Source organism: Trichomycterus rosablanca, chromosome 5, assembly GCF_030014385.1.
Source record: "Trichomycterus rosablanca isolate fTriRos1 chromosome 5, fTriRos1.hap1, whole genome shotgun sequence".
NCBI lineage: Eukaryota > Metazoa > Chordata > Actinopteri > Siluriformes > Trichomycteridae > Trichomycterus > Trichomycterus rosablanca.
Window position 1 is genome coordinate 30,616,826 of NC_085992.1, and position 24,210 is coordinate 30,641,035.

The 24,210-nt window shown below is 37.6% G+C and overlaps 2 protein-coding genes across 3 annotated transcripts; one reads left to right on the forward strand and one right to left on the reverse strand.

The window, feature by feature from the left end:
• On the reverse strand, window positions 1-14,131 carry gtpbp2a (GTP binding protein 2a). 2 transcript variants are annotated; one of them, XM_062995968.1, is made up of 12 exons: window positions 13,785-14,131; window positions 10,746-10,772; window positions 8,205-8,389; window positions 7,676-7,784; window positions 7,067-7,264; window positions 6,670-6,844; window positions 2,931-3,150; window positions 2,649-2,784; window positions 2,498-2,556; window positions 2,221-2,392; window positions 1,132-1,296; window positions 1-252 (listed from the first exon to the last, which is right to left on the reverse strand). In XM_062995968.1, exons 1-12 carry the CDS (start codon window positions 13,974-13,976, stop codon window positions 88-90), a joined length of 1,803 nt encoding a protein of 600 aa, XP_062852038.1. In that variant the 5' UTR covers window positions 13,977-14,131; the 3' UTR covers window positions 1-87. The 2 variants fall into 2 exon arrangements, with proteins under 2 accessions (XP_062852038.1, XP_062852039.1); XM_062995969.1 differs by lacking the exon at window positions 2,649-2,784 and having other exon boundaries at window positions 3,092-3,150; window positions 13,785-14,128.
• Window positions 13,377-24,210, forward strand: LOC134315054 (otoraplin-like). Its single transcript, XM_062995971.1, has 5 exons — window positions 13,377-13,420; window positions 17,665-17,786; window positions 17,899-18,038; window positions 23,876-23,986; window positions 24,086-24,210. The coding sequence occupies exons 2-5, from the start codon at window positions 17,666-17,668 to the stop codon at window positions 24,107-24,109; spliced, it is 396 nt and encodes a 131-aa protein (XP_062852041.1). The 5' UTR covers window positions 13,377-13,420; window position 17,665; the 3' UTR covers window positions 24,110-24,210.

Consider the following 24,210-nt stretch of genomic DNA (forward strand, 5'->3'; position numbering starts at 1 on the left):
TTGAGGATAAGTCTAGAGTGTTTATGTAATATGGTAGGCTCAGAGGCAGAAGAGGAAAAGGGAAAGCGAGAAAGAAAGAATCTGACTCTAGGCTTTGTGTTTATACTGGGATAGAGGCTGAAGCTTGGTAACTTGTCCGATGCCTTTGGTAACGCCATGTCGAAAGAGCAGCTTGGCGCCTACTTTGAGGTACTCTGGATGCTTAATGAACTTAAATATAACCACTGCTTTCTCACCTGTACGCAGCTCCTCCTGAAAGAGAAAAATAATGTCCGATTACTCTTTTTCATTATTCCAGTCATTGCTAATCTAAACTTTGGTTTTGCAAATGCACCAGGATATGTCATGTCAATAAAGCATAATGTGATAAGGGTAAGAAAGATAGAAAGAGGTGGATAGAGTGCAAGACAACGCACTCAAGCAAATAAAACACACCACTTTTACATTTGAAACCCAGGTACATTGCAGGTTACCTTTACCAGTATTGTCCCGCTTATTACTCAACATTGTAATACATTACGCTGTGTGTACAAATGTAAAGGATTTTATGGAGTTAATACTTTTAACATTTGGAAGGTGCAGCCAATAGTGTGGATACCGCACAGCTTGATGGTACTACAGACCTGGGTTCAAACATAGCATTGGTCTCTGTCCAAAATGTTTGGTATGCTCTTTACACCTTACAATAGTAATTTCCTGCAATAGATTGCACCCTATTTGGGGTGTGTTTCAGCCCTGTACAAGGTGTTTTCTGGGGGAAGGAACATCTGACCCATGTGACACATAAAGGGTTTTTTATCTATGTCAAAGTTGTTTTTCAAGTGATTTGCAGACTATGCAGACTTGTGCTTGATATTCACCAGCAAAGTCTGAATTAAATTTTCCTGCATGGCTTGGTAATTATCCAGCAATTGTACTAGTTCTAAACAACTAAAATACATGTGTTAAAGGGCACGAAGGGGAATTCCCAGCCCACACTGGAGAGGGTGGATGGTGGAGGGACATGCATAAAACAGAAAGAGTAGACCTGAGTGTTACTACATTGATTTCCAAGTTCCTTGTTTGACTTAAATCACAAAAGTACAAAGACAGAGAAGAAGAGAAATAAATTTTGCACAATCATAGCCTCACCTTCCCCTGCAGAGCCTCCACTGTTGCTGTCTGTCTTACATTGCCCACATGCACAGTCACCTGGAAACCCTTGTGGAAAGTTTTGGCATGAAAAAGAAGTACAATCTCTGCCTCAAACATCCAGCAGATTGTGGGCTCCATCTCTGGACTCACCATAACCATGCCCTGCAGAAAAAAAACACAGAAAAATCACACATGCATAAGCAAGACTTTTCAGCACTTGAATATTGTTACACATACAAGGCAAAGCTGATCACAGCCAAACCAGTAGAAAATAATTAAAGCTCAGTTAATACTTAAAAGCAGTGTAAATACTGGTTTACTTAAGTTTATGAATTTACATTTGAGCAGTTTTATTATGTGGAAGTGTAATGTGTCACATATTCTATGTGTGACTTAAATAACAGAAAAAATGTTTCATATCTACTTTTACTTTCGTGTAAATGACTGACACTGGCATCATATTTGTAAGATAAAACATTTGCAAAATGGATTACTGGTGTTGCAAGTAAACTTACAAATTATTGTATTTTGCGCCCAACTATTTCAAAACGTTTTGTCTCAGTTCTATAGTCATTTAATTTGGGCTTAAACAAATTTACGATTACATTTTGTACTATTTTTCATAAGAAATGAACTTGGATGATGTTTTGTTTGTGGCTACTTGTTTTTTTATTATTTTATTTCTTTCGATCAGGGATGAAGAGTAAAACAACATTGGTTGGTCAAACAGAATCACCATCGGAGTGAGAGGATACAAAATATTGTATTTAAGCGTTGATGGGAAAACATAAAAGAATCGTTGTTATTGCTGTAGCTTATTTTTTCCTTGGTAAATTCGCTCTGTGTCTAGTGGAGAATGCTGAGAATCTTACCTCACGTTTAGCAAACGCCTATTTTTACTAGTACCCCTGTGCAATAGGAAGGGAATTATAGCACATTAGGTACACTACAGATTGTTCTGGATTTAAAACTGTGTTGTACTGTAGTGTTCTGTAGTGTACTGTGTGTATGAAATGGAAAGAAGCTATACACTGTGGTCATTTCTCTGTCTCACACATTTATGCACACGTATATGCGAATACACACCTTTCGTAGAAGCGAGCGGTCAAACTCGCCCAGGGCCAGTGTAGCAGCCTGTCCTGCTCGCAGCACTCTGCATGCAGATCGGTTCCTCTGAATGCTGCACACAGTAAGCTCACGGAACTGCCCATTGTCCATTGGCCCTACTATTAACTGCTCCCCCTCTTGACAGATACCACTGCACAGACAGCGTGATGGATTAGGACACTATGAATAAACTTTACGAAAGCACTGCATCCCATAAACTACAACCTTATTCAGCATGATAGTGGATATGTATTACCTATAAAGAGTTCCACCCACTACTGTACCAACATCAGGAACGGTGTAAATCTCATCAACCTGCAAAAATAGAAAATAAGCAGTTTAACAGGGTTTAACTGGGTATTTAATTTTTAGGATCTAAATTTAACAGTACTGTACATGATATGAACCTGAAACTCTGTAAGCTGCTGCATAAGTTCCTCCTGCTCTTTGCTGTTGCTAAGGGGAGGCAGGATGTTAAAAAAGACCTTGAGCAGTTCTAGATTGTCTCCTGATACACTGGACAGTGTAAAGATTGGTGTGATGCTAAACACAGAAATAAAAAAAACGAGGGAAAAAAACAATGTCAAAATTTTGTGTTTATCTACTCACACATTTTTTGATACTGCTGCTTTTTCAAAGCTCTGAGTATTATCTAATTCCTATTATAAATAATAAAAGCTTTTTGATACCTGGGGGACTGGGCAAACTGCTGGGCAGCGGTTACAGCATCATCCTCGCTGTTCACCACTAGTGGAATTTTATTGCACCCAGGCTGCTTGAGAATGCGCTCCAGCTGTCGTACGGTTCTCTCCACTGTGGCCTTTGTGCATAGATCCACCTTACTAACAACGATGAAGATTGGCACCTTCAAAGCCATGGCTAAACCAAGGTGCTCCCTTGTGGTGCCCACTGTAGATCAGAAGAAGTCAGGTTCAGCTTTTCTACTACATGATATATTTATATAGCATAGATATACTATATGATATACTACATATATACAGTACAATATTCTGTGGACATGATATTACAGTAGATCATGGGAAATGTTTAGAACATTTAAACTATTGTTATACAATATCATATAATAAATTGTTATACAACATTTGAATTGTAATGCATTTAAAACGATAGATGTAATTTCTATTTTTACCCAGCAATTCATAAAAGCATTTATGTGGCTGTGTTGGCAGTCCAAATTGTGTACAGGTGTATCTGGTTTACTTAAAATTATGCTTGGTGTGTCTAGAACTAAACTGGTGTTCATCTGTTACAATTTGAATTGACTGGAGATAGTTTGAAAAGGCACACAGCTTGCTTGGTCTACCTATCTTGGACCACAATTTACACCGCATCATCATGGCAAAAACCAAGCCATATAATCTATGGAACTGCCTTTAAATCTCAGTAATCAAACTGTAGTAAGGCACAAATCAGGGCAAAAACAACATCTAAGCCTTTGAGTGCTTCCAGGGCCACAGTGACCTAAATACATTTAAAATGGAAGAAGCTCGAAACAATCTTGAACCTTCCTAGGGTACTCAGGCAAGGCAAATTGGGGATTAAATTGGTCATGGAGTTAAGAAAGCAGACAAAGATTTTGTACATAGATGAAAGAACTTTTTGGACATACATCCATTTCTGCCCTAACGCCCTGATTTATGGTGTGCTGCTAAGTGGAAAGACGGAACCACTGTTAAGTAAAAGGATCGGTTACCCCCTTTAATCTCGCGTGACCAGCCACTGTTTTTTCGTGCAACGAGATCTGACCTGCACATCAGTTCAGCATGGCAGAAGCTCCAGTAATGAATATCTGGTTCACACTACATGATTTCTGCCCTGATTTTCGGCGACTGGTCGGCGCTAGATTTGCCGGCTCGGGATCAACTCGGCTTTTAATCTATGTGAAACAGCGAGGAAAAACACACGGGAGAGGTTGTAAACAGTTATAAACAGTAATATAGTTATCGTTCTCTACAAAACAAAATATTTATTAACCTCCAACTTCAAAACAATCCCTGTTGGTCGTGTTGCCAAATCCACTCAGATTCCTTTATTTTTTTCTCATTGATATTACGCTGCTCATCAGCGCACAAACTTTGATCTCTCGCTACTTGTTGGAGTGTATTTTTGGACGTGGTATCATTAAACCCCTTGTCACTTCTCACGTGTGTTTTCGTGACAAAACGTAGTTTGGGAGACCAGACAGACTCATCTGAGATTCCTCCTGGTGATAGATGGTGTAGTGTGAAACCCCCCCATCACCGATCAGTCGTGCAGTGTGAACTGTACAGCGACCCGGCAAATCAGAAAGTCGTGTAGTGTGAACTTGGCATAAGCTGTGCAACAGCCAGGTAAATGTTTACATTACATATACACTGTTGTAGCGTGTCAGACATATAAAATAATTATTAAAAAAATGTATGGTACTGTTTTTTGTTTTGGATTAATTATTTATGTAAAAACAAATATTTTTAATAATGTGTTCTTTGTACAATTATCACATTCGTTCTCTGAACATCTGTACATATTTAAACAAAACCTGTTCATGTAACTCAAATATGCCTAAATGTGTTGAATCGAAATCGAAGATCTAATCGAATCGGGACCTTGTGAATCGGAATCGAATCGATCCAGGAAATTAGTGGCAATACCCAGCCCTACTGAATATCCACAGAGAATTGAAGATGTTAGTTTACAGACACTTATTTTTCCTTCTGTACCAATTCTTGACTCTAGCTTTCTTTTGCTAATGCTTTAGTTTTGCTATGCAAAATATGGCCATGCTTAACTAATACAAAGCACAGACTGAAAGCCTCTAAAAACTGTGGGAAAAAGACTACATACAGACATACAGTATAGTTCACATGTTTAGGCTTTTACCATGCAATGGTCAAAGAGATCTTTTGGTAAAGAACAATTACGTGACAATGAGCAGAAATAAGTTCTACCCAGGCAACAACATAATATTGCATCCATATTGTTAAGCCATAGTCTACATACTGTATCTATATACGTGAATGGCAGGCAGGGAAATAAAAAAAAAACCTTGATTCCCACTCTGACAGCTTGAAAACACACACAGCAGGTCACCTCCATGTATTCAAGCATCTGTCAAAGGTCAGTTGGCTAAGGTCAACGATTGATGTAGCGACTCAAATAGCATGGGTCACTTCTCTGTTGCATTATGTATAATGTGGCTTGCTATTACAAGATGGTGCTTCCCTAGGCCCAACTGCAGAAATATCAAACACATATTTTGCCTGACAATTGGTGGATTTAGATTAAAGCCACCCCGTTTATATATTCAACTTGATTTCTATTTAAAATAATATGTCAATTAAGTCTATTCATCTCATTTAAAAAATTTGCATCTGAGAGCACATTTGGTACTGTGTAGTTAGACAGTGGGTTTAGGTGTCAGATTTATTTATTTATTATTTATTTATTGGTATTTTAATGTCATGTTTTACACACTTTGGTTACATTAATGACAGGACAGGTATTTGCTGGTTACACAAGACTCATCAGTACAAGTCTTTAATGTCAAACATGGACAATGGACAATTTTGTTTCTCCAGACTGCATGTCTTCGGACTGGGAGAAAATTGGAGCTCTGGAGGAAACCCACTTGGTGTCAGATAACGTGTGCCTTTTTTTGTACAGATGCAGCCTGATACCCTAACATTCTAGCACCACTAACATAAATGCTGCAAAACTTATGAGGTGGAAAGGTAGGCCTTTTCAGACACAATCATAATTTAAAATCATGTGGACAGCTTTGCCAGATGAGTGAAGTCTGTTATAGATGCAAATAGAGAAGACTACTTATTAATCTCTATAGTTTTTAAATAGGCCATCGAAAAAGCTTATGGTCAGTATATTTTTGGCTATACAGTGTATGTAAGGAAGTGTGCACAATCACTTGTTTTTGTAGCCATATTCTGGGGAAAAAAAGAGGTTAGTAGAATATAGAAATGTGGTTGCTGGGCAATTGCCAAGTAATTAACTGTTGACTTTAATCAGGTTTATATTGTAGCTCACATAAGAGTCTGTTCATTAGTCGTAACTTTGTCTTGACTTTGGGTGTACTGAGTCTGCACTGGTCTGGTAGGGTTCAGATTACCATGCTATCTCATTCCTCCACTCAAGCCTGTGCCTCTGCCCAAGGCCATACATTTAAAAATTAGCCAGTCACGTTGACATACATACATAGGGTGAAGTAACTTTGAATTGAAACACTGCTAATGATATAAAAAGAGAGTGCATAATTTGTAATTGTTATCCGAGATGCCCTGTTATGGCTGTTTAAGTGTAGCTTCAATACTGCAAGAGTGTTTCGTATCACTGTGCCCTGGTATTACTCAAATCTAAATTAGTTGACATGTTTTTAAAAGAAAGCTCATAATCTTAAAAATAAAGCAAACTTACCTATACCCGTGTTTGCACTGACTACCAGCATGGCAAAGTCTGGACAGTAGCTGGTAAGGCCAAAGATGGTAGTCTTCAGATATTTATGATGGCCAGCCAGATCAATAAAGGTGATCATTTTTGAGGCACTTTCGCAAATTTCCTCTGCTGTCCTTGACTCACTATAATTTACGACCTGAGGGAGTGAGGGTTCATTTATTGAATGCCATCAAAACCATTACAGCAAAAAAAAACAAGTGTAACATGATCCAAACAACTCTTTATTGCTCTCTATTGCTTTACACAGCAGCCACGCCTTTTCTGATGCAAATACAACGCAAGAGCAGAAAGCACATAGTTCAATTATGCTTTGACATACAAATAATCAGACAAGCAAATGTGTGTCGTCATTTCTTACCTCTCCTTTGCTGTTAAAGCCCAGGATCTCAAAGCTGATACTGGAGGTTCGTCCTGTCTGAATTTCATGGAGATGCCTAAAGAGGTTAAGTCTTGCTCTGCCCCTGCCATTGTCCAGCTCCCCTTGAGTGAGCACACCAAGAAGAGTTGACTTCCCTGAGTCCACATTCCCTAGTACAGCTACCCGCAGGTCCAGAAACTGTTGACATAAGAATAGTCTCATTGTCTGGTTGGTCCTTTTAAATTCTATATACATTTCTGTTAGACAGTATACTGGCACACCTAATGTCACAACATGTTTACCAACCTTGTAAAAATATAGGCTACAATGAACTTAAAGCCACAACATTTTCTAGGTGATATATCAACAGGTGACTTTGGTGTTAGGATTAGGATTAAGAAAGAAAGGACATCTCTGTCTTATTCAGATGATCAGGTCAACATTCTAGGCTGAACTAGTAGACGTAGTAGTGGCGCTAACATAGGTGAGGTTCAACAATTCTTTTTAGTTATGCAATAATGTTTGGCCTTTCGAGATTAGGTAAGAAAGTCTGGCTTTGTCTAATTAGCTTTCTGATACAGGTCCATTGATGTCCATTAAAATGCTTACCTGCTGGTCATCAGGGACTTTCCTGACAAGGACTTCTGCTATTTTTAGTGGTTCCTCTGAATCATAATCCACCTCCCGCTCTCTGAGAACTGTGATGTCAGCACCCACCCTGACAAATCACCACAAAGTAGTAAGTCTTTGAACAGAGAACATTCAATGTTAATAGTAGAGTCTGTTAGTACAGTTTAGGGGCTAATGGCTGTCTAGTAGTAGTAGTAACTGTTATTCCTTAAGCTTTAAAGAGAAATGTCTAGTTGTACACTCTGAAAACTCACTACTGCAAAGCATATGTAACATCACAACATTTATGCCTTTTAAATTGCATCTAAAAACCTACCCTTTCTCCCATTTTTATCCTCCTAATTCTGCTCTGGTGTACATTTTTTCCTTTTCTTTCCATTTTGGATTTTTTTTCATAGGTATGTCATAGGGTGTTATATAAATTATACATATCACTGCTTCAACTATAATTGTATACTGTTGTGTGTAGCTTGGAACAAATAATCAGTAGTAATAAATAAGGTCTTACTTCTCAGCCATCCTGTGAAGAGTTCTGAGCGAGGCTCTCAGATCTGCCTCGGATAAGCCGACCAGCAGCCCATTGTCTTCCACCCCGATTTGGTAAACAGCCTCTCCTCTGCCCTCCTGCAGCCTCCATTTCATCTGTGTTGCAAGGTGCTCAAAGCGATACTGCGTGGGGTTTACCAGCTTCAGCTAAACCAAAAAAAATCCAACAGTTAAAAACAAAAACAATCAGCTTTTTATTATAAAAGTATTCGGCCCCCTTGAACTTTTCAACCTTTTGCCACATTTCAGGCTTCAAACATAAAGATATGAAATTGTAATTTTTTGTGAAGAATCAACAACAAGTGCGACACAATCGTGAAGTGGAACGAAATTTATTGGATATTTTAAACTTTTTTTAGAAATAACAAACTGAAAAGTGGGGCGTGCAATATTATTCGGCCCCTTTACTTTCAGTGCAGCAAACTCACTCCAGAAGTTCAGTGAGGATCTCTGAATGATCCAATGTTGACCTAAATGACTGATGGTGATAAATAGAATCCACCTGTGGGTAATCAAGTCTCCGTATAAATGCACCTGCTCTGTGATAGTCTCAGAGTTCTGTTTAAAGCGCAGAGAGCATCATGAAGACCAAGGAACACACCAGGCAGGTCCGAGATACTGTTGTGGAGAAGTTTAAAGCCGGATTTGGATACAAAAAGATTTCCCAAGCTTTAAACATCTCAAGGAGCACTGTGCAAGCGATCATATTGAAATGGAAGGAGTATCAGACCACTGCAAATCTACCAAGACCCGGCCGTCCCTCTAAACTTTCAGCTCAAACAAGGAGAAGACTGATCAGAGATGCAGCCAAGAGGCCCATGATCACTCTGAATGAACTGCAGAGATCTACAGCTGAGGTGGGAGAATCTGTCCATAGGACAACAATCAGTCGTACACTGCACAAATCTGGCCTTTATGGAAGAGTGGCAAGAAGAAAGCCATTTCTCAAAGATATCCATAAAAAGTCTCGTTTAAAGTTTGCCACAAGCCACCTGGGAGACACACCAAACATGTGGAAGAAGGTGCTCTGGTCAGATGAAACCAAAATCGAACTTTTTGGCCACAATGCAAAACGTTATGTTTGGCGTAAAAGCAACACAGCTCATCACCCTGAACACACCATCCCCACTGTAAAACATGGTGGTGGCAGCATCATGGTTTGGGCCTGCTTTTCTTCAGCAGGGACAGGGAAGATGGTTAAAATTGATGGGAAGATGGATGGAGCCAAATACAGGACCATTCTGGAAGAAAACCTGTTGCAGTCTGCAAAAGACCTGAGACTGGGACGGAGATTTATCTTCCAACAAGACAATGATCCAAAACATAAAGCAAAATCTACAATGGAATGGTTCACAAATAAACGTATCCAGGTGTTAGAATGGCCAAGTCAAAGTCCAGACCTGAATCCCATCGAGAATCTGTGGAAAGAGCTGAAAACTGCTGTTCACAAACGCTCTCCATCCAACCTCACTGAGCTCGAGCTGTTTTGCAAGGAAGAATGGGCAAATATTTCAGTCTCTCGATGTGCAAAACTGATAGAGACATACCCCAAGCGACTTGCAGCTGTAATCGCAGCAAAAGGTGGCGCTACAAAGTATTAACGCAAGGGGGCCGAATAATATTGCACGCCCCACTTTTCAGTTTTTTATTTCTAAAAAAAAGTTTAAAATATCCAATACATTTCGTTCCACTTCACGATTGTGTCCCACTTGTTGTTGATTATTCACAAAAAATTACAATTTCATATCGTTATGTTTGACGCCTGAAATGTGGCAAAAGGTTGAAAAGTTCAAGGGGGCCGAATACTTTGCTAGGCACTGTACAGTATATAGTACATATTATGATAGATTTAAAGTTGTATTGAACAGGTAATTACAGAGTAGGAAAGTTTTGCTTTATGTTGGATAGATTTGGCATTAATAAGTTAACATGACAACATTACATTTTGTTAAGAATTTTATGTAAGAGTTAGGAGCCCCAACAGTGGCAGCTTGGCGGTGGTGGGGCTTAAACCAGTGACCTTTCGATCATAGCACTAGGCTACCAGTGCACTCTCAACGCCCAAGGGTGAGGCTGACCCTGCCCTCTGAGTCAAGCTGGAATTTGAGTACACATGTTTAAGTGTAGATGACAAATAAAAAGATATTTCTTTGAATGGTAACAAATCATATTCATGACAAATCAGTAGAGAATAAAGTATTGTAGCAAATATTTTTAAATTTTTTATTTATTAATTGTTTCCCTTTTTTCCACCAAATCGGTCATGGGCATTTGGAACTTATTGCTCATTTTTGCTGCTGCCACCCCAAACTCGGATCCCAACTATACACTCAAAAACATAACATCATATTTTAGTTTTTGTTCTACAGTACATTAGACAACACAGCTTAACCAAGCAGAATCATTTAAAAACAAAGGCTATTAAAAAATCTAATTAAAAGTATCAAGTATGCACCGACAACTAAGTTAGCTGTTGTCTATGCATAGAGAAAAAAAAGCTTACCTTGTATTCTATGTTTCCCTCTTCAACCTTCAAACAAAAGAACAGGAGTGAACGGTCAATGAATAGAACTTACACAATACACAGGACAGTTTAGTTTTTAGTGCCACAAAGCATGGTTCTACCTCTCTAAAAGTCCATCTGCCAGGACAATACATCTGAAGAGAAAGAACTGAGTGGACACAATCTTTCTAAATGCCCCCCACAGACCTTGTAAAATTTCTGCTAGCATTTTGTATGGTCTAAGTATTTAACAAGAACTAAAACATTTTAAAATATTTATTAGCATTGACCGGATCTGACACTGAGTATTAGAGGCCGATATTAAACTAAAATTTGGATAGGTACTAAACATGACTTGATCACTTAACTTTCTTGACTTAGCTATATTTCTAACATGCAATCAAATTTTATATTATATAGTACATATTTTGATAGATTTAAAGTTGTCTTGGACAGGCATTTACAGGGAAAGTTTTGTTTGACAGGTATTGACAGGTAGTTACAAGGAAAGTTTTGTTTTATGTTGGATAGATTTGGCATTAATAAGTTAACATGACAACACTACATTTTGTTAAGAATTTTATGTAAGAGTTAGTGATGCAAACATCACAGTCAAGACCCTTAGACTGATCATTTTTCAGAAAGAGTGAGACTAATCATTTTTCAGAGGTCTCTTTGAGTTGGAAACACAGTATACAGTGCCTTGCAAAAGTATTCAGCCCCCTTGAACTTTTCAACCTTTTGCCACATTTCAGGCTTCAAACATAACGATATGAAATTGTAATTTTTTGTGAAGAATCAACAACAAGTGGGACACAATCGTGAAGTAGAACGAAATGTATTGGATATTTTAAACTTTTTTTAGAAATAAAAAACTAAAAAGTGGGGCGTGCAATATTATTCAGCCCCTTTACTTTCAGTGCAGCAAACTCACTCCAGAAGTTCAGTGAGGATCTCTGAATGATCCAATGTTGACCTAAATGACTGATGGTGATAAATAGAATCCACCTGTGTGTAATCAAGTCTCCGTATAAATGCACCTGCTCTGTGACAATCTCAGAGTTCTGTTTAAAGCGCAGAGAGCATCATGAAGACCAAGGAACACACCAGGCAGGTCCGAGATACTGTTGTGGAGAAGTTTAAAGCCGGATTTGGATACAAAAAGATTTCCCAAGCTTTAAACATCTCAAGGAGCACTGTGCAAGCGATCATATTGAAATGGAAGGAGTATCAGACCACTGCAAATCTACCAAGACCCGGCCGTCCCTCTAAACTTTCAGCTCAAACAAGGAGAAGACTGATCAGAGATGCAGCCAAGAGGCCCATGATCACTCTGAATGAACTGCAGAGATCTACAGCTGAGGTGGGAGACTCTGTCCATAGGACACAATCAGTCGTACACTGCACAAATCTGGCCTTTATGGAAGAGTGGCAAGAAGAAAGCCATTTCTCAAAGATATCTATAAAAAGTCACCTGGGAGACACACCAAACATGTGGAAGAAGGTGCTCTGGTCAGATGAAACCAAAATCGAACTTTTTGGCCACAATGCAAAACGTTATGTTTGGCGTAAAAGCAACACAGCTCATCACCCTGAACACACCATCCCCACTGTCAAACATGGTGGTGGCAGCATCATGGTTTGGGCCTGCTTTTCTTCAGCAGGGACAGGGAAGATGGTTAAAATTGATGGGAAGATGGATGGAGCCAAATACAGGACCATTCTGGAAGAAAACCTGTTGCAGTCTGCAAAAGACCTGAGACTGGGACGGAGATTTATCTTCCAACAAGACAATGATCCAAAACATAAAGCAAAATCTACAATGGAATGGTTCACAAATAAACGTATCCAGGTGTTAGAATGGCCAAGTCAAAGTCCAGACCTGAATCCCATCGAGAATCTGTGGAAAAAGCTGAAAACTGCTGTTCACAAACGCTCTCCATCCAACCTCACTGAGCTCGAGCTGTTTTGCAAGGAAGAATGGGCAAAAATTTCTGTCTCTCGATGTGCAAAACTGATAGAGACATACCCCAAGCGACTTGCAGCTGTAATCGCAGCAAAAGGTGGCGCTACAAAGTATTAACGCAAGGGGGCTGAATAATATTGCACGCCCCACTTTTCAGTTTTTTATTTCTAAAAAAAGTTTAAAATATCCAATAAATTTCGTTCCACTTCACGATTGTGTCCCACTTGTTGTTGATTTTTCACAAAAAATTACAATTTCATATCGTTATGTTTGAAGCCTGAAATGTGGCAAAAGGTTGAAAAGTTCAAGGGGGCTGAATACTTTTGCAAGGCACTGTATATACCAGTGTATTAGTACATTGTACTTAACACTGAACATTTGATTACTCTGTTATGTAATGAATGTAGTTGGCAGGTGTACAGTTACAGACTACTCAGCAACACACTTAAATACAGAAATATATACATAATACACGGGCAGACATGACTCCTACCGCCTTTCTTCCAGAGACCGGTTATTTACAAACACAGCTGTTACTCTCAGGTTACAAAAGTTTCGCTAATTATGCAATAGAAGCTGTCCGCCGTTCAGCACTACTTATAACACGACTGAACACAGCAAATATTCTCTTGTACATTCTTATAAATTAAACCTGGGTGCACTGGATCATTGTGACTACGTGTCCTATTTTTCTTACTCGACCAACCAGGTTAGTCACACAGCTAAGCACTACTGCTGAATCGCCAGACTGAACTGCAAATTTGAAAACATTTGAAACATGTCATCTAGCTCACATGTTTAAGTTGAATATATTATTCTTTAGAGGTTACTATTGCCTGTGTATTGGCATTAGCAGCACAGCTACAGCGTATTGCTAATGTTAGTAACCATGGTTTTAATAAAAAATAGCCGGTTAGATAAAATGCATAACTGACAAGCTAACACTAGTACCGCCAAATTCAACTAGCAGTATCTTTCAATTCTGTACTAGCTTTTAATGAGCTAAAGCTAACCAAACCCGGCAGATATTCTGCATATTATAATGAATATATAAAGCAGGAACTACAACTCACCTCTGGGGGTAGATATGGCGGATTGTTGCTTGGTTTGGAAAACCGGGCTGAGCGAAATTTTGCTTTCTTGCCATTTTTGGACAGTATTTTCTTGGCAGTTAAAGCAGCGGAGTTATTTAGCCCGGATCCATGAGCTGAGCTGCCTCTATAAGAGGAACCTGCCCCAACCAGCTCCGATACCCGCGTCTCCATTACTAAAACTATTAATTCACCAGCTAATGTTACAAAACGATGTGTTTTAACGGAATCATTCACCCCAGGGAGCCGCTTACCAAAAAGAAATAAATAAATAAAAGACAGGCGAGAGGTGTATAATAAAGGGCAGTGGGGGCGGACCGGGTGGCTAGCAGGGAACAACCCCCCCAACCCTCTCAAAATACAAACAACTCAGCTTCGTGTTGGAGTTTACGGAAGTAGCGCGTCACATGCAGGGCGGTGAATAGGACGAGGTTAAACAAAACAGTTTCATATTCATCTGATGCAACCACAGTGCATTCTTAGTGCAATACAAGAGAGTTTGCGTGCAACGCTGTCATTAGCCATAATTATAACTTAATAATTATATAGACTCATAAATGTATGTGTGTGGGTGCGGGCGCACGTGCGCGTGTGTGTACAGTGGGGGAAATAAGTATTTGATCCCCTGCTGATTTTGTAAGTTTACCCCCTTACAAAGACTTGAACAGTCTATAATTTTTATGGAAGGTTTATTTTAACAGAGAGAGACAGAATATCAACAAAAAATCCAGAAAAAAAAAACATTAAATAAAAGTTATAAATTAATTTGTATTTAATTAAGGGAAATAAGTATTTGATCCCCTACCAACCAGCAAGAATTCTGACCCCCACAGACCGGTTATGTGCACAAAAGGCACACAAATTAGTCCTGTCCCTGTATAAAAGACTCCTGTCACAGAATCAGTTTCTTTCGTTCAAATCTCTCGACCACCATGGGCAAGACCAAAGAGCTATCAAAGGACGTCAGGGACAAGATTGTAGACCTGCACAAGGCTGGAATGGGCTACAAGACCATCAGCAAGAAGTTTGTTGAGAAAGAGACCACTGTTGGTGCGATCATTCGAAAATGGAAGAAATACAAGATCACAGTCAATCGCCCTCACTCTGGAGCTCCATGCAAGATCACACCTGGTGGGGTAAGAATGATTCTGAGAAAGGTGAGGTCAGTCCAGAATTACACGGGAGGAGCTTGTCAATGATCTCAAGGGAGCTGGGAGCAGAGAAATGCTGGATATGACCCCAAGAACACCATCCCCACTGTGCATTTCTCTGCCTCCAAACACGGCGAGTGGAGTTGATTCCAAAGAGCTCAATTTTGGTCTCATCTGACCATATCACATTCTCCCAAGCTTTCTCTGAATCATTCAGGTGTTCATTGGCAAACTTCAGACGGGCCTGTACATGAGCCTTCTTGAGCAGAGGGACTTTGCGGGCACTGCAGGATCTCAATCCATTACGGCGAAGTGTGTTACTAATGGTTTTCTTGGTGACTGTGCTCCCAGCTCCCTTGAGATCATTGACAAGCTCCTCCCGTGTAATTCTGGGCTGACCTCACCTTTCTCAGAATCATTCTTACCCCACCAGGTGAGATCTTGCATGGAGCTCCAGAGTGAGGGCGATTGACTGTGATCTTGTATTTCTTCCATTTTCGAATGACCGCACCAACAGTGGTCTCTTTCTCACCAAACTTCTTGCTGCTGGTCTTGTAGCCCATTCCAGCCTTGTGCAGGTCTACAATCTTGTCCTTTGATAGCTCTTTGGTCTTGCCCATGGTGGTCGAGAGATTTGAACGGAAGAAACTGATTCTGTGACAGGAGTCTTTTATACAGGGACAGGACTAATTTGTGTGCCTTTTGTGCACATAACCGGTCTGTGGGGGTCAGAATTCTTGCTGGTTGGTAGGGGATCAAATACTTATTTCCCTTAATTAAATACAAATTAATTTATAACTTTTATTTAATGTTTTTTTTTTCTGGATTTTTTGTTGATATTCTGTCTCTCTCTGTTAAAATAAACCTTCCATAAAAATTATAGACTGTTCAAGTCTTTGTAAGGGGGTAAACTTACAAAATCAGCAGGGGATCAAATACTTATTTCCCCCACTGTATATATTCTCAACAGCATAAAGTATTTAAAAATTCACTAACACTAGGGATGAACTTTTATTTATTATTGTTATTATGCCACTTATTACAATTATGGTAAATAGTGTATTGGAATAGCAGAAATAAGGGATTAATAAAGTACAAAGATAACCATAATTATATGAACAGAGATCTGTGCATTGTTACATGAAGCCAAGTGCAGCTACTGTGACCAATGTTTAGAAAATTGTTGTTTTTTAATTATGTACAAGTACACTTGGGTGGGCAGCGGGGACGTCTGTTTTTTCTCCTCTCAATCTACACTTCTAAGCGACCCTCATTTTGTCCATTTCTTTACGTGACCCAGGCAAGACAAGCAATGCATCTTATCTCTTCCCTCTGTGGTTTACAAGATGTAATATAAAGCCTCCAAAAGGGGGCGTTCACGTACAAGTTTATTTAATTATTATTATTTTTCTCTGCAACCCATTTTTCCCGGCTCACAACCCTTTTCTACAGCCCTCCTTTCCTTTAGTCCTATATTCATTTTTTCACTCACCTCCATGTCACCTGCTCTCACTGCCTTGTCAGTATACTTGCACTCATTCTCTTTTCTCTGAATGCACCATAATAAACATGAAAGGAATAATATTAGTAAAACAACTGGTATTTCCTATCAGGTGTTTATGAGTGGAGTATTGACCATGTTCCATATATTTACCATATATTGTAACATATACTACAATATATGGTAAATACCTTTAAGTATCAGCTGATGCAACCACACAGTAATGCTCACGTCAGTGCAGAAAGACTCATTAGTTTTTTTTTTGCTTTCTCTTTAACCCATGTCCACCATAGGCTCAGTTTAGACAAGGAAGAATGGGAGGTGACTGACTGTGCCAAACTTCATAAGAGAACTGTCAGTCAGACAACAAAGAACATTTCTAAATGCAAGATTACCAATAATTTAGGTCTGTCACTATCTATAATACATTCTATCATGAAAGAATTCAGAGAATCCAGAGAAAGTCAGATACCAGCCAAAGTTAGCAAAGTTCAAGTTTTTACAAACCTTTTTACATTTTAAAATTATTGAGGTAATGCGGTCCTTGGAACACCCAGAGTCTTATACATTGTTTTATATGTCTGCCCTGATTTGTCTTGCCACAGTTTGATTGCAAAGATTCACAGACTTAATGGTTTGTTTGTTGCTCAGACAATGTAGTGAAATATCATGGGTTGTTCTAGTGGACTTCCTTATGTTTTTAGTGTTTGTTGTTTTGTTCTTCTGTCATTAGCTTAGGATAGGAATCAGCATTTAATGTTTCCTCTAATTAGCTTAGCTTAGTTTAAAGATCACTTAGCATTATCCAGTAACCAATAACTATGTGTTCTGATCAGTCAATCACAGAATGCTTTTATGACATGCATGTCCTTTCCAAATATAGGTAAAATCCTGAGCTTGTCTGTAATTAAAATCAGCTTTTTTGAGTTTTAATGGACTTTAGTACACATAATCACATGTATATTTATTTCAGATTGGGTCTTTTCATTGTTCTTGGCAGACTTGCAGACTCGGTCTAAGCACATATTATAATTCAACAAGAACAAGAGAGCAATTCATAGCGAGGAAGAAAATATTTGTTCAGCAAACAGAACCGTGCCATCCCCTTTGGTTTTGGAATGTGACTTTCTAATACTCTAATATGTGAGAGTTTACAGTGCACTGGGGTATTTTGCAGTGAGAAGTCATTTCTAACTGTGCCTGCTTTAAGGATGGAAAAATCAAGCTACCTGGTGTTGTTTCTTTCATTTGGATTACTGCATCAACTGACAATCTGTGTCCAAATGGGGAAACTGGCCAACAGAAAAATCTGTGCAGACAAGTACTGCTCATGTAAGTTGCTTTCATACTGATGTTTGCTTTATTTAAAGACTGTACTATGTAATAATCCTCTGTACTTTGTCAATATGGCAGATCTATTTGTGCTGTGTATATTTTTCCGTAGATGTTATCTCAGTGGCCAAAGCTCTGGATGATTACATTGCTTCTGACTGTAGATTTATTAGTCTGAAGAAAGGTCAAATGATCTATGTTTATTCTAAACTAAAGCCACAAGAGGGTGCTGGAGTCTTTTGGTCCGGAAGCGTAAGTACTAAAAACTGTATCACACAAACTGTCCTCTGATTTGTTTAGATAATGGTGTCCTTTTGCTGGTTAAACAAGAAATAATGATGCTTATATATTGACATTATACACGTATAATGTACATAATATGTATTTACATGATACATTTTAGAATTTATGAACAAATTATGTGATTCATGTTATCCCAACATGATTTCTTATTTATTATTCTAAAGAGCATCTTGTTATGTTATTTAATGCTTGGCCTTCTTTGTCTTAAAGTTCCTTATAAAATGCTAATTTAGACTGAATTATTATTAAGAAAAGTCCATGGCAGTAAGCACTCAATATTCTTTGGTCTTCAAGTAGTCAGGTAGAGGTTTGAGGTTTGTAATAAAAACACTGCATTAAATTTAAGAAACATGCAAACATAATCACAATACATTGTGTAAGGAATTAAGTTATCAAAATGCATATCACTGTTTGTAACAGTAAAAATTGTTAATATCAGCCCCCTTGGTTACCAAGCAGTTAAACACATTGTTAAGCCAATGTAGTTAACTGAACACAAGCAGGCTTAATTTCAGGCCATCATTTATAATAGTCTCATGTTTCCTAAACCAAAGCTAAGCAGACACCTTAACACATACTATAATTGACTTCATCCATCTTCATAAAAAATGAGAAAAGCTAAAGAAAATACTTGATAAAATGTGTAAGTCTGGATATGTTAAAAAAAAGACCCCAATAAGCCACTGCAAGTGCCATTATCTTCAAACTGAGGACATTTAGAAAATTTGTAAATCCATCCAGAAATAGTAGACCTGATACACAGTTCCCCAAGCTCATCCAGGATGTTACAAAGGATTTTATAAAATGTCTTAAGAACTGCAGACATTTCTAAGATTTATGTATTTACAATATGAAAGGGAAACACTACTATCTAAATTAAACATTAGTTCTTATCTGACATTTGCAGAACCTGTGAGATGAGCAAACCTTTTGGAATAATATTTACACACAGATAAATTAAAATGGGAGTTTGTTGGATAACAGTGATTTCATTGTGTCTAGTTAAAAGCAAATATATCATTTAAAAAAAGAACATTATACCAGTAGTCAAACTAGCTGTGGAACACACCATACTTATCAAACTATGTTGTTATAAACCTGACTTTGTGCACAAATACAAGAATGGACCTTTAACACATACTATTTATTCTTTGTAATTAATGTTATACACATGTTAGTAGTGGTTGTGACTAAAACACTTGTACTTGATAATTACAAAAGTTGCACATGTTAAAAGAGATGAGAGATAATTCAGACAAATCAATCCATGATTCAGAACATCCTTGCATATATCCACATATAATTATTTTGATATAAATACAGTTTATGGTTACAGTTAATTTAGTTATGTAAAATGATATTTAACATTTAATACAAAAGCAATTTGGAACAGTGAATTAAAGCTGGTGTTATTTAAAGTTTTCCCACATGGAGTAAATAAGTTAAAAAAAAGAGTAAGTGTACACTATTTGTAGCTGCTGTTATTAAAGTAAAAACATGTACAAACCAATATTTCACTACAATTGTAAACAGATAAAAGTTATAACATTGTTCTTAAACAAAATGCAAACCATTGAGAAGTGGCCTTGGTATATACACTGATCAGCTATAACATTAAAACCACCTCCTTGTTTTTACAGTCAATGTCAATTTTATCAGCTTCACTTACCATATAGAAGCACTTTGTAGTTCTACAATTACTGACTGTAGTCCATCTGTTTCTCTGCATGCCTTGTTACCCCCCTTCCATGCTGTTCTTCAATGGCCAGGACTCTCCCAGGACCACCACAGAGCAGGTATTATTTGGGTGGTGGATAATTTTCAGCACTGCATGGTGGTGGTGTGTTAGTGTGTGTTGTGCTGGCATGAGTGGATCAGACACAGCAGCGCTGCTGAAATTTTTAAACACCTCACTGTCACTGCTGGACTGAGAATAGTCCACCAACCACAGATATCTAGCCAACAGTGCCCTGTGGGCAGCGTCCTGTGACCACTGATGAAGGTCTAGAAGATGACCAACTCAAACAGCAGCAATAGATGAGCGATCGTCTCTGACTTTACAGCTACAAGGTGGACCAACTAGGTAGGAGTGTCTAATAGAGTGGACAGTCAGTGGGCACAGTATTTAAAAACTCCAGCAGCGCTGCTGTGTCTGATCCACTCAAACCAGCACAGCACACACTAACACACCATCACCATGTCAGTGTCACTGCAGTGCTGAGTATCATCCACCACCTAAATAATACCTGCTCTGTGGTGGTCCTGTGAGGGTCCTGACCATTGAAGAACAGGGTGAAAGCAGGCTAAAAGAGTATGTAGAAAAACAGATGGACTACAGTCAGTAATTGTAGAACTACAAAGTGCTCCTATATGGTAAGTGGAGCTGATAAAATGAACGGTGAGTGTAGAAACAAGGAGGTGGTTTTAATGTTATGGCTGATCAGTGTATAAAATAAAGCAACCCAGAGTGTGCTGTTGTAGGAAGATAACTTTGGAAGAAATTAGATGAGGACTGCAGGAAAAAGTAATACTTTAAAGTAACTTTAAAGTATTTTTATTGGAGCATGAATAGCAGACATTTCAGTCACAAAGTCTGCTCACCTAGTCAGTGTTTTATGCATTTTAAGTGGTGGACATGTATACCTCGAATAATGCTATTGTGGATCTGACAGTGATATATTAGTGCTGAATTTTTTCAAGTTCAGGATAGTTGTAGGAAAACAAATACAGTCACATCTAAACACACCCAGACAGACCTGAAATGAAACAATTCAGGTGTGCATAAAAATTAATTAATTAATTACAACCCTATAACTGCAAGTGATTTATTCCTTATGCAGTAGAGAAAAAGCAAATATGAAATAAACAATATGATAGTCATGGTATGTAATGTTTACAAAAATACAATTATCTTAACATTTACTTTGTTTTAATTATTTAATATATCATCAGTGCATATATCTATTTCAAACAAACACACAATGATGTTTTTTATTGGGGAATAAATAGCAGAAGTTTCAGTCACAAAATCTCACCTAGCCAGTGTTTTATGCATTTTAAATGGTGGACATGTGTAGCTTGCATAATGCTATTGTGGATCTGACAGTGATATTTTTTTTTTTACCAGTTGTCAGAAAACAAGTGCCGGATAGATGAAGGAAAACAAATACAGTCACATCTAAACACACCCAGACAGACACAGATAAGGACCTGAAATGAAACAATTCAGGTATGCATAAAAATAAACATAAATAATTCAAATAAATAGAAATAAAACTCCAGTATAACAATTGTGTATCACACATTAATTAATTAATTATATCCCTATAACTGCAAGTGATTTATTCCTTATGCAGTAGAGAAAAAGAAGTATTTAAAAAAAAGGATGGCCATGACATGTTGTGTCTACAAAAAATAAATAAAAGAAAATGATCTTAACAATCACTTTGTTTTTATTATTTAATATACCTCCAGTGCATTTAACAACTTCTAACAAACACACAATGATTTTGTACATAAATATGAATAAAAATACATGTATTAATAAGATGCTAGGGAAAAGGTATTTGTACACCATATTAAAAAGGATACAGTATATAATATGAAAAGGTTGCATAAAACTTTATAACATTTCAGTTATTAATGCTGCAAATAATAAAACAAATTCTTGTCAGTACAATTAGTTTGATAATCAGCAAGTGGAAATGTAATGGTCTTCACATTATTCTCTGAACCGGTGCATCACAGAATACAGAATACATATGATTGAAAGATAAAAGAAAAGCCACATTGACTTTAAAATAGAATGAGATAAAACAGTTAAACTGTATAAATTAATAAAAATGAACACAGTACTGTTGAAAAAGAAAGAAAAAAATGCATTATGATATGGATTTGCTTTTCTTCAAATGGTCCTGGGGCATTACACATCCTCGAAGGATGAATGGAATGATATCCTAAACACAAGGACAACAACCCTAGACAATAAGACAAAGTAAACAAAAAGTTAAAATTGCTTACACAGCCTAGCCAATAGCCTGACATCAATCCTATCAAAAAAATATTAATGACCTTAAAGATCACTTTTAAGATGAAAAAAGGTCTAATGTGCTGACCACAGCTGGGATCTCAGGCTCTTAAGTTAAACTATGCTATCAACAGTTGGTTGTGTCTGAGGAAGAGAGGTTGACTGGGTTTCTCATTGCTGCAAATGCTGCAAACGAGGGTTGGTGAGATCATGGAGCAGTATTGTGTGTCTTACTGTATGAGATTCGTCTCTCTGTAAAACTTCACCTCTGGTAGGTGAAAAGCAGCTGGGACTGCACGTGTTGGAGAGAGTGCATGATAGTTTCATATTTTGAGTAGAGATGGTGTAAGCATCGGTGATATTACATCCGCAGACAATGGATAAATTATTGTATAAATTATTTTTCCCTATACTAAGTATGTTTCTGTTTAAGGAATAATTTTTTGCTAATATTTTTTATGTCGAAAGACCTTATGTTTGTTAGTACAAAGTGAATGTGTGCAGTAGAGGTATTTTAAATGACAAGTGATTAAATACTATTTTCCCCTACTGTAAAATGCATTTGTGTATCCAACAGTGATATTAGTGCTGCACATTTTAACCAATTCCACTGAAACAAGTGCAAGATATTTACAGGAAGAACAGTGACAGCCACAACTAAATACACTCAAATAAAAAATCTTCACTTTAAATAGAGAGCCAAGTACATAAGGGTCATCAATCACCTCAACAAACCGTCATGTTTTTATATATTCACATGCAGAGATTGGGTGTTTCCATGTTGAAGTGCTCTTAAAAACGCTGGATTTTCAGATGCTTGTGTTTGCTCTATATTTGGAGGAATGAGTGGGAAACCCTGAGTAAACACATGAAGAAACACCACTGTAGATGCATTTTGACAGGAGTACTGCATCATGCAGTTACACAGTTAACATTTACCATGCTTTGTGGCATTTAAAAAATACTGACCAGCCCCATTGATTTTGGATCAAAACAGATCTAGATGACTGAAACATATTATGGCACACATTCTTCAGTCAGAGAATCTGCTCAACTGTCTAGCACTACATGTGTTTCATTTTTTGTCTGACTCAGACAGAGAAAACAGTTGAGCAGTTTCTCCAGGATGCCACTGACTTCATCCAAAGAGCATGCTGGCTCACTACATGGTCTGATGAGAATAAAAATGTTATCACATGTTATAACATTCACAAGCATCAGATGTCAACCCAGTTAAATACTTAAATTATTTAAATTACCAGTTAAATAATTTTAGACCAACGTTTTAGACAGTCCTTTGAATCGTGTTCAAACATTGAAGTAGAGAATATAGTTTGGAAGAATGATGTTTGATCCCATCAATACAGCTCCAGAGACTTGAATGCATTTGAAGTGTATTTTTGCCTAGCACCCCGTCCAGAATAGGTTCCGAACCTACCATGAACCTGACTAAAATGCAAATAAGAAATAAATAAGAATAAATAAGAAGAATAAATAAAAAAAGATTAATTAAGGCAGAAGTGTTTGTGTGAGAGCAAATAATTTTTGATGTCCTGGGTATGATTCTTACTTCGTGGTACTGTTTGCATTTTCCTTGTGTAAGTGTGGGTCTTCCTCCCAAAAACATGCACTAAATTGTTCCGAGGTTTAAGTGAGTGGTCCTGACCATGATGAAGTGGTAAAGTAAAATAAATACAGAAATATATGAAGGGACGATTTCGTTTAAAATAAATTAAATTATAACAGTTCTTTTTTGCAGGTTTATGGTGATCGGTATGTGGACCAGCTGGGTATTATTGGCTACTTTCCCAGTAACTATGTAAATGAGACACATATTTTTAAAAAGAAAACCATTGAAATGCCAACAACAGTAAGTTTTCTCTATATGCTAATACAATGTCTATTATAAAAAAAAGTTGCATATGTATGTTGTTTTGTAATTAGCTTTTTCGTGTGTTTGTGACTGTAGAAGATGGACTTCTTCTGTGACTGAAGATGCAAGAAAATGCAGTTGTGTTTAATGGATTTAATCTTGCTTTTATTATGTAGAATAAAACTCAGTCAAAATATTTTTCACTGGCATTTAAATGATAT

Coding starts and splice junctions, on each gene's coding strand:
- gtpbp2a (XM_062995968.1), bottom strand. CDS start 13,976: ATGGAGACGCGGGTATCGGAGCTGGTTGGGGCAGGTTCCTCTTATAGA. Junction 3,151..6,669: donor CAGTGCAAACACGGGTATAG/GTAAGTTTGCTT, acceptor TCTGATCTACAG/TGGGCACCACAAGGGAGCAC. Junction 2,785..2,930: donor CAGTTTGCCCAGTCCCCCAG/GTATCAAAAAGC, acceptor TTCTGTGTTTAG/CATCACACCAATCTTTACAC.
- LOC134315054 (XM_062995971.1), top strand. CDS start 17,666: ATGGAAAAATCAAGCTACCTGGTGTTGTTTCTTTCATTTGGATTACTG. Junction 18,039..23,875: donor GAGTCTTTTGGTCCGGAAGC/GTAAGTACTAAA, acceptor TCTTTTTTGCAG/GTTTATGGTGATCGGTATGT. Junction 23,987..24,085: donor CCATTGAAATGCCAACAACA/GTAAGTTTTCTC, acceptor TTGTGACTGTAG/AAGATGGACTTCTTCTGTGA.